Below are 11120 nucleotides of genomic sequence, written 5' to 3'. Positions count from 1 at the left end.
CTCTCTGGGTGCAGCCCTCCAGCCAGTTGGCGACCCATTTGACTGTGTAGGTGTCGACTCCACAGTCCCCCAGTTTCTTAATTATAAACTTGCTGTGCAACTGTTTAGAGACTAGACTTCAAAGCCCTCTGATATCAATGCTCCGCACTAAGATGTTTTCAAGAGCTAATAGATTAAATCATGGATACAAGCCAATTTGCTTTCCAATCAAGAAAACCTATTACTTCCTGGATAAGTTCCAACTGCCTGACCCAAGGGAAGCCAGCCAAGCACGTGAAGAAAATAACCAGAGAAAGATGCACACAAGTGTGAGCATGTGTGCGTGCATGTATACATGCACACACACGGAAACACTATTGGAAACAAAAGCATTGGGAGACATCCTGTCCCTGTGGAGCCAACTCAGTAACTTCAGCTCTATGTATTTCCAGACAAACAATCCAACAGTTCGACCCTCCCCCCTGTAATAAATCTTTTGGAGGAAGAGTGGGGTTTGACTCCTGGCAGCCATATTCCCAATTTCTACAACCCCGAGAGCAGACCCTTATCTGTTAGGGTTCTAGGCCAAAGAATGGGAGCTGAATTTTCACAGCTTTCCTTTCACTACCTCCCGCCTCTTTCCCCTCTATCCAAATTCTAAAGGCAGTTCTTTTCCCAACCTCACTGGCTAGCTTTCCAACTCCCAGGCTCTTAAAGCAAGATCCTTTCAGTGACCTGAGAGTCCTGTGCTCAAAGGCCACCATTAACACCTTGCTAACCTGACTTTGAGCTGACAGCTGTCTCCTGTATCTAGGCCAGTTATGACCTGGCCACTCAGTACAGCTTACCAGCATAAGGCAAGAAGTGGAGAAAACCACAAGGAGAGCCAGGATAGATCAGACTGATCAGCTAGAAAAACAATGAATTAATACCCAGCAGAGGATAACAGAGCCAACAGGCCCTCATCCCATTTCATGGAAATTCATTACCTGAACGTGTATTTCTGAGAAGCAAAAAATGACTGTCCAAGGTTAGGGCACTTGCCTTTAAAGAAGTTGTCTCAATTCCCTATTTCAACAGAAGACTTATTATGAAGTCATTTAGTTTCATCTGCAACATGGGGAAAACATCTACTTCTCTAGGGGCGCTGTGGGTATACATACATTATAGTATCCACAGAATCTGTGGTAATAAGGACCACATTAATATAACAGCATAGCTAAGCATAATATGTAGACAGAAACTATTTAATAGGCGATTGATAATAAAATTATTACAGATGCCAACTGTGCCCCATCCTAATACATACAGGCCACTACATCACTGAACCAAATAACATGGACTATAACATTCAAAAGTTCATTCACCTGCAACACTACCAACGTCATAAATTCCATCACCTGCCTACAGTGCCCCTCTGCTATCTACACTGGATAGACAAGGAGATCTGTAAGTGTAAGGAAGAACAAACATTGATCTGACATGAGCTGCAGAAAGACAAAGACCTGCCTGTGGCAGAACACTTTAACCTTCCTGGACGTCCCATCTTTGACCTCAGGATAGCTGTTCTTACGCAGCTAGGCTTTTACAAAGCAACTTGAACAGGAAACTGAGGAACGAGAAATCATCCATGGACTGGACTGTGTTAAGTATGGCTTAAACAGGGACTACAGGGTTTTGTGACCCCTTTGTTCCTATGGACTCTTTGCTTGTTCGCCTCTCAGTACTGCTCCCCACCTGCCTCTTTCCCCTCCCTCCTTGTATTCAAATCACTTTCCCCATTTTATACATTGCTCTGTGCTTGTCCTTTAATGGCATCTGATGAAGTGAGCTCCAGATCTATCTCTATTTCCCTATATAGAGATATATAGAAACTAATTTTAGATTATCTCTCTCTCTCTCTCTCTCTCTCTATATATATATATATAGAGAGAGAGAGAGAGAGAGAGATAAAGATAGATATATCTATCTAAATTTAGTTAGTCTATAAGGTGCAAATCTACCCTGTCTTCATCTTAAATAAACTCACAGAAGAAAGTTTTAGTCTTGTAATGAGAAGTGTTGTTATTCACTATACATACAAATATAGTTGGAATGTGGAAATTATCTTTTTATGAACTTAATCATTTGAATATCCATAGCTTTTGCACCTGAACATCTATAAGAGGGCTGTGAACAGGACAGTAAACTATAACTATAACTATAGTCAAGCATTAAACTATAACTATAGTCAAGCATTAAAGTGCTATGAAATGTTTATACTAAAATTTAACTCAGGCTTGTAAGCTGTTGAAATGATTCAACAGAAAAGGACAGTATCAGCCAGAAATTTATCATCTCTAGGGGTCAGTGTTTATAATAAAGAGCACAATAATTTACCACGGAAAGTAAAGAGTAAAGTATCTATACCCTGGTTTGGAGTTGAAGGAAAAATAACAATTATTTTCTGTAATAAGGTTTTTTAAATTACTGTACTTTTCAATTTTATTGTAGATTTTCAATTTCTCATTTGAATTGAATGAAAATAAATCATTTTGAAGCTAATACTTAAACAAAATTGAGTTTGGTATTCCCCCACACCCATATACACTCTTCTCTACTCCTTTCCCTCTTTTCCCCTTGCAAAAGGAGAAAAAATGAGGTGGAAATGGTGTTGGGAAACCAAGAAGCTGAAAATTGTAACCAAAATTGTACTTTTTATTTAAAGGAAATATTTTGGGGACATGTTCACACAGGATCATGTGGTTTTGATCTACATGGGCACAGGGGATGCATCAGATGACAACAGGACCTACTGTTCTTTGTTAATTTTTCCTTGCCACTATTTTTAATAATGTCTTTTAGTCATAAAGCTATTCTTCCTTTAAAAGAAAAAAAAAACTTTCAGAGAAAAAAATTCAACCAGTTCTGGATTTAAACCTATGGCCCCTGAGAGGCTGGGCCTGTCTTTATCTTCCCAAAAGCATTCTTTAAAAATACCACTTTACAGCACTTCCCGAGAGCATACATACAACAGGGGAAAGCTGGGCTGACACTAAATCTTGTTTCCTGAGAATGTTTTAAAACTCATTTGGATTTAGGTTTCATTATGTAACTGAAATTCAGTTCAGAGTTACAGTTTCTGGTTGGGACTATGTGGAAGTAATGATGCTTAAACACATACACACACAACAGAAAACTTGTGAATTTTTATTTTGGGATTTGGGGTTTGTTTGTAACTGAAACTCAAGCAAATCTCACAGCTGAAAAATGAAGAAAACTTTCTTATGTGCCCCTAAGAACTGTTGAGTTTTATGAACCTACGAGATATTTTATGAACCTCTAATAGGTTCTGTAGAGAACTGTTTTATCATTTATTTTCTGTTCCTTTTCTACCACTTCAGTTATTATGTCTTTGGCAAAGTAGGTCTTCTGATGTGGCAAGCTCTGAAGCAAATCAAATAATAAACATGGAAGTTCTGGACCCGCTAATCCTCTGGAATTAAAATATTACCTGTAAGTAGTATTTGGAACATACACATCCCTGGCTGGAAACTCCAGGATCTCTCTTGTAGGTCTAACTCTGCTGTCTGGATAAAGTTTGACTTGCAGCAGCTCTGGAGTTAGGCAGTAGTGGGGATTCTCTGGTGCTGGAGATATGTCTATCTTCAGCTGAGCTGTACAAAGAAATATTTTTATTGTACTAAATGAAAGATACATATATACTACATGTGCATAAATAATGCTTCCCCCCCATATTACGTAGCACAGCAGAATTGCATTCCTGACAAATATCCTGTGAGTGAGGTCTCATAGCTTATGAAATTACTCCTTATGGAAGCACCTGTCACTTGGTACATGAAATACTAGACTGGCTTGTAAATGTGAAGTCAAGAACTATCCTGTACTTCCAGTAATCTAGGCTATGATCTACAACAGGAGGTTTTTTTTGTATCCAGAAGATATATGGAACTTCTATGAAGCTCTAGGTCCCAAGCCCATGTATTTACACAGTCCTGAAATAGAGGGTTAGTGGGACAGAGACAGGCAAGAGAGAATAGGTACAGTGGTAAGAGAGCATAATGAAAGTAAAACACATGCCAGGAAGGAGGAAGAACAGGTTAAAGAATATTAAAATAGAGTGAAGTTGGCAGGGCCATAACAAAATTCACCCCCAAGAACTTATGGAACTACCTGAAGCAATCTCAAATCTACTAGCAATCACTAACTATCACCTTGAAGAACTCATGGAGGATGGGTGAGGTTCCAAAGGAAAGGAAAAGACCAAACATAGTATTTACCTTTAACAAGGTAAAAAAAAGTAACAGATGCTTTATCCAAACTCAGTCTATTCTGGCATCACTGGACTGCATTCTCCCCTTAAAAGATCACCTTATGAAGACTACTCATAAGCTCAAAAGCAGGAAAAGCTTGAAAAGTAACCTTGTCAGATCCAGATGGGGTATAGCAACACTATGAAATCCAGCTCTAGCTTTGTGCTGATTTGTTGCAGAATACTATTCAGTGCTGTGGCTGAATTTCTGACATACCAAACTAACTGATATTCAGCTAGAATATCTTGGGCTACATGCAACCAGCACAATATACCACCATCTCAAAGTTTGCATTTTTTTCATAGTCCATGCATTTTCCTAATCATATAGATTTTTCTAACAAACAAGCCTGCAAACTTCTGTATCTTGTTTTGCACTTGATTAAAAAGAGGATGGAGGGGAAAAGAACCTGGGGAATTACAGGCATAGGTCAGCATAGGTTCAATTTGCACAAAGATACTAGAACACAATATCTAACAATCAATCTATAAACACCTAAAAGAACAACGAGAACAGCCAACACAGATTTGTCAAAAATAAATTATATCAAACCAATCTACTTCCCTTCTTTGATAAACTAACTGTCCAAGTCCACAGGGGGAAACCTTATATGATAGACATATTATGACTTGGGTGATCCTTTGGCCACTGTCTGGTATGACATTCTCATCAGCAAGCCATGTGAACATAGTTTAGATGAAATTCCTACAAAATGGATAAACAACTGATTGAAAAACTATTTAAAAAGTAGTGATTAATAGTTCACCATCAAAACTAGAAAGACACGTCACCAGGGGCCTGGCAGGGTCTTTTGCTGGGCCCAGTATTATTCAACATTTTGAAATGACTCACACGATGAGACAGAGCGTAGACTTAAACTATGTGATTATATGAAGTTTGAAGGGGTTGCCTTGGAGGAGAGGTTTAGAATTGAAAATAATGTTGATTCTTGATAAATTGGAAATATGGTATGAAATAGGTATGATGAAATTCAGCAAAGAGAAATGCAAAAACCTATACCTAGGAAAGATAAATCAAATGCAGAAATACAAAACAGGAAATAACTGTCCAGACAAGTACCGCAGAAAAGACTTTGGGGTTACAGTGAACCACAAACTGAATACGAGTCAACAGAGCTCCTGCAAAAAAGACAGAAGTTATTTTAGCATATAGTAAGCTGAGTGCCATGGGTAAGAGCTACAAAGTAATTCTTCTAATGCATTTGGCACTGCTGAGGCTTCAAATGGAACATTATATCTACAACATTTTAAACAAATGCAGAAAAAGAAGAGCTTTCAGGAGAGAATGACAAAATAGACACAAGAACTGGAACTGTTTAATTTAGGGGAATAAAAGAGAAGAATGAGGTGGAGCAAACATGTAAAAGCTTGTTATAAAAAGGCAATTCTTTTCTAGATCCACTGAAGGAAAGAAAAGTACTTAGTACTTAGTGCACCTAATTTGTAGGGAGAGAAATTCAGAAAGTTTTCCTAATATCCAAGCTAACTATAAAGATCATCAAGCACATTAACAAGTGACCTAAGACATGGCAGAAACCCTGTAACTGGAGATTTTTACATAGGACTCAGACAAACATCCACCATAGCTATTCCAGGTATATGAGATCTTGCTTTAGAGGAGAGGGATGGACCAAATGTATTCCTAGGGACACTTACATCCATAGTATCTATATTCCTTATGAATCACATGGGAATTATCAAGTAATCTTACAAAGCCAAAAAGATCTCCTTTAAACATTTTCCACCAAAATCATTTAATACCTGTAATGGGTCTCAACCGCCGTAAAACAGAAGACGGCCTTCTCATATCTGCAAGGAACTTGTACAAATCTTCATCACTCAAGCGATCACCCTCCTATTGTTTATGGGAGGAAAGAAAAATGACTGTGTAATGCCTTCATACTTGACTTACAGTATATTAGTGTACCTGGCTGAACTTTTTGATTGAACTTTCAGTGAAATTAGCTTCTCTCCCATCAAAAAACCCTGAAAACTGCTATCAAGTTTTGTGGGGTTTTTCCCCCCCATCAGAATTTCCTATTTTTATCAAAACAGAAACATTTGACTTGTCAACTCTGACATTAAAAAGTTTGCTTTCCCCTATTTTATGCAGAAATGGGAAATATATATGTGATTATGGGAACAAGTACTGGGAAGACAAAGCAGTCAGAGGATTTCCTTGTCATTTTTCTGTTTTTCCATTCTTCTTTTGCCACTCTGTAATGGTCCAAACTTTCCACAGCTTGGGCAAAATAAGAAAAACAAAGGTCTAACTCTGCCCTTCTGTAAGTGTGCAAAAAAGGGAAGAATTTAACGACAGTTTATGGTAGGGAAAGGGAGGAAGAGTCATAGAGGGCTCACTCATCCTTCAATTACGCTGTTTTTCCACCAGTGGAATGCCACTGAGTGACACATTTCCTGATTTACACTTATATTTGCAAATTCAGACATGAGCCATCCAACAGCAGTGAGAACAGGAGAGAATGGCTACATTCATAAAACCAAGGTGCCAACACATTTTTCATAGAGGAAGTCAAAATTTCATAATGTCATAGCAAGGACTTAGCTGGTAAAGAAAATATCTTTTTTTTCAAAAACTATGATCTGGGTATATGCTCTATTGTGTTATATCAGAGATTTGAAAGATGATTTTTCAAGTAAATTTTCCCTAACAGAGCACTGCATTAAAGAAGGCTTGGCAATGAAGCACACAGTTTTAGGTCAGGTATAGTTACTTCAGGAGCTGGTCCAGGTGGGGATTAGGAAAGGGATTAGTATTAATTAGTTTATACATTACTTAACTGAAAACAAAATAGTTTCCCTTTCAAAATAATCCACCGATTTTTGCCATTTTCTCTCTCTTTTCAACACCAAAGGCTGTTATACTTCTGCTGCTGCTGCTCAGCAGGAAAATACAGGACCACAGCTGAGAAAAGTGGACAGTCAGCAACACAGTACCAAAACTAAAGGGTCTTGTTCCCCCATGGGACCTAACCCTGGAAGGTGTTGAACAATAGCATAACAAGGGGTGGGTGAGCAAGACACAAGCAGCAGCAGCAGGAGAAATAGCAGCCAGCAGCTAGCGGTTTATGCAGCAGCCTCCAGGTGTAGCTCCTCCTGACCTTCAGCTGTTAGCTTTTTCACCACCGAATTTACCTTTGCAGACTGCTGTTGGCAATGAAGTTCAGCAGCTCATGGTGACTACGGCAAGAAGGTCCCTGCACCCAGCAGCAGCTCTGTTAACCTGCACCAAAATCTTTACCCCCATCTCAGAGCAGCAGATGCTCTTCACCAAGGATCAAGGGAGTGAGGCTGACCCCGCTGGGTGTAGCTATGCTGACACCTCCTCCTACAGCTGGTCTGGCCCAGGGCATAAACGTTACTAGTTACAGCTCTGGTTCTGAATGTATCCCAAGAGCCCTGGCCATTCTCAACTTCCAATGAAGAGCTGGACTATGCACCTGTTGATACACGGTCCTTGATTTCAGTGCTGTTGTTCCAGTAGACTGCCTTAAAGACTGGGACTTTTGTTATGAATGACCTGAGTAAGTAACCACCATATTAAAGTTTAGGCTACAAACCCCTGCCTAAAATAAGACAAATACCTCCAATAGCCTTTGGCACAGATTCACTCAACATCCAAATTTTCTCCAGCTGTTTTGAGCCTGCTTCTGTGAATATTCCAACAAACAAGTTTACTGTAAGGAACACTTGGGAAAACACTGAATTTTAAATAAATGCTAGAGAATATTGGAGGGAAAGTGAACTAATCTCAGGAGATCTGATCCTATGAATGACTCCGATCCAGTGACCAAATAATAACAATGCCAGGCCCAGATGACTTCAGTCAAAACTACTGGAGACAGCCGAAAGTTCATAAATCAGTTATTCACAATGAGTTTCATCAACAAAGCACAAACTGTTTACAGAACCTGTCTGAAGAATAAGCTTCCCTTAAAATGAATACAACTATACACTGTTCAAAGACAGTTTGTTAGAGAGAAGTTAAATTTACTCAATGCACCATGAATTATCCATTCAGTTCAATTCTGGCTGCACTTAACCAAACCATCCTAATGACAATGGTTCATATCATACCTGTTTAAAGAAGTTTGTCACTGTAAGTGTGGCTGGCCTAAAGCTAGTCAGATTGCAAGCCTCATCCCCGCTTGTGGTTCTCTCTAAGGATCGTCTTCCAACAATACTAGAATTTCGCCTCTCTGACCAAGATCCTTTGCGTTCTAAAATAATAATACAAATGAAAAAAAAAACAAGTTGTACAAGAGTCAAAATTTGTTTCAAGCAGGATTTTCTACACAAGAAGATAACTGCTGCATTCAGAAATTATGCAATAAGCATGATAGAAGAGGTGGTTATGCTAAGACAATCACACTCCTGAGGCATCAGGAAGCTATGAAGCACAGCTGAATACCTCTGCTCCTCTCATAGCAACCTCACCCCAGTGCCTTATTGCTATTATAAAAGTCTTTATCGTGTGGAGATTTATGTATTTCTCTTGCGCTGGAAGATGATGAAGTTGGCAGTTTTGGGGATGCTGAAGAGCAGTTTCAGATGAGCTGTGTGGTTCACAAAGATTAATCCACTCCTTTGGAAAATGTTCATCAGCCTCTAACACACTCAGTCTTCACAGCCTGGTTTTAAATAGTATATCATATGGTTTGCTTGTAAAATCCTTGAAAGATAAATCTATTTGTTATCATGGACCTTGTCCTTTTTATTTCAACCTTTAGCCAGGACCATTACAAGGGTGAGGAGTGGGGGAAAAAACCTGATGAAATAGTGGATACAGAGTTTTGTCTAAAGTCCATTGAATTCAACTGATTTCAATATACTGTGGATTGGGTCACATCCTTATACAAATGCAAGGTACCATACCTCCTGTGCCAACTTCTACTTCCGTGGAATCTCTCTCCAAACTTCCCGCACTGCTGACTATATTCATTAAATGAATGGCTGTCCAAGCAAAAGGCATTCGATATTTGCCTAACCTTTGGCAAAATTGTTCCGATTGACTTTTCAACTTTTCCAACTTTTCCTTATTCTGCAAACAAAATATTTATTTCAACAAGTCAAAAAAAGAAAGGGAAATAACAGGATTAATAAATCTCTTTGATCAAAAATGGTTTGGGGTGTTTTTTCCAAGCAAGCTAATATAATTATTTCTTTACCGATAGTATAATGAAGGTGATCATTACTTTGCAATTTTTCTCTGAGGATTTCCAGACACTTCACAAACACTAAGGAACTTCGTCTGTAAAAGGGCTACAGTGGACTTTACTATTGCTAATGTCTCCATGTGGATGCTCTGGTGATGGAGAACAGTATGATAAGATCACTAGAATTATCTCCATTGTTCAGAAGGGGAAACTGAAACACTGAGAGGTAAATGGCCTTATCTGTGGTCATAAGAGTCTAGAGTAGAAACAAAAATAGAGCTCAGGCTTCCTTTTTCTCAGTCCTGTTAAGCATTTAGCTCCAATTCAACCAGTTCCTTACACACATGCCTGCTTTTAAGGACATGACTTCAAATGGCATTGCTCACATGCTTCCACTTAAGAATGCTTAAGTACCTTACTGATAGGTATCTTGTATACCTCAGAGAAGCAATCCAGTCAATTTTCCCCTTTCTGTTTGCCTGCCCCTTTCACAGAATATTAGAAGAAAAAAAGATTTAATAGGAAAATATGGTTGCAAAAGCACCACGATTCAAAAACTAGGATGGCAAGTTCCCAACAGCTCTGATGTTAATGATATTTTAGAACCTCCCTGTGATTAAGTTCCAAGTGAAAGCTGCTCTCTTGCTAAAAGAAACAGCAACAATAGTGAATAAAGCTCCCTCTTGTGAAGGGCAATAAGTAAAATACATTAATGGTCAAACTAAAATATCGTCAAAGGTCCTGTAGCCATCACTGAATTAAAATTCTTACCTTTGCAGCATCAGCTTCCTTAAAAATCATATATGGCTCTGCACACTCCCCTATATCCCCTTGCTGTAATACTTTTTCCAGCTGTGGAGGAAAAATTGGTTGGTTGTGAGGGCAGGGATATGTTCACATCAGTGACTGATAAATAAATTAAGCACTAAGCTTAGATGTTTTGGAAGCATAACATTTTCAGAAAAGGAAGAAACTTATTTTCCTATTCTGTCAGAAAAAATGAGCTGCAGGTGTAAGTCAAGGAATAAGCACTTCAGTCAAGTAAACAGATTTTTCACCCAAAACTAAACCCCCCCTGTAAAACTGCAGGTACAAGAGTGGCTGACCTCTTTCAAACATGCCTTTTTTCAAAGGTTTTAAAAGAGTTAAATTAAGCATCATATTTTTACTTTCAGGTCTCAACTTTACAATTTTCCTATATTTAATTCTTATTTAACATGTGTAGTGTCACTGTCCTCAAACAGGTTTAGAACAGGTTCGGATAAAAAAATGCTTAAAAATAATAAAACACACATTTCGTATAAATAATCTTATTTAAAATACTGACAACCAACATTAGATCCTAAACACTATCATCTCTTAAAAATATTGACATTAATTTTAAAACATAATATTCAAGCATTACATGTTTGCTACTGAAGTTTCTTAAAAAGTCAAAACTACTGAGCTGTTGAAAAGCACTGGCTAAGCTCCTAGTACCAGATTTTTGTAAAGTGATAAACTATCTTAAGGGCACGTGTAGACAAAATGGGGGCTCTAATTTGAAGCCATGGGTTTTTAAAAACAGTTTCAATTTAGGGCCAATTAAACCCCCATAATTTCTAGGGTCAGAAGGGACCTGAGCAGATCAT

At 38.4% G+C, this 11120-nt stretch overlaps 1 protein-coding gene across 6 annotated transcripts in view; it reads right to left on the bottom strand.

The window, feature by feature from the left end:
- The window catches only part of DOCK7 (dedicator of cytokinesis 7), a 199139-nt gene that overhangs the window by 116120 nt on the left and 71899 nt on the right, over positions 1 to 11120 (bottom strand). For all 6 annotated transcript variants that reach the window (XM_019501183.1, XM_019501184.1, XM_019501185.1 and 3 more), the window contains exons 10-14: positions 10261 to 10341; positions 9209 to 9374; positions 8411 to 8553; positions 6074 to 6167; positions 3473 to 3635 (exon numbers count right to left, since the gene is read on the bottom strand). In XM_019501183.1, coding sequence (XP_019356728.1) covers positions 3473 to 3635; positions 6074 to 6167; positions 8411 to 8553; positions 9209 to 9374; positions 10261 to 10341 — 647 coding nt within the window. The remainder of the gene's footprint in view (positions 1 to 3472; positions 3636 to 6073; positions 6168 to 8410; positions 8554 to 9208; positions 9375 to 10260; positions 10342 to 11120) is intronic.

The sequence above is a fragment of the Gavialis gangeticus genome, unplaced genomic scaffold (assembly GCF_001723915.1).
Source record: "Gavialis gangeticus isolate Ggan-Ray unplaced genomic scaffold, GavGan_comp1, whole genome shotgun sequence".
Taxonomy (NCBI): Eukaryota; Metazoa; Chordata; order Crocodylia; family Gavialidae; genus Gavialis; species Gavialis gangeticus.
Note: the sequence above shows the minus strand (reverse complement) of the source record. Positions and strands in the feature narration are given on the sequence as shown.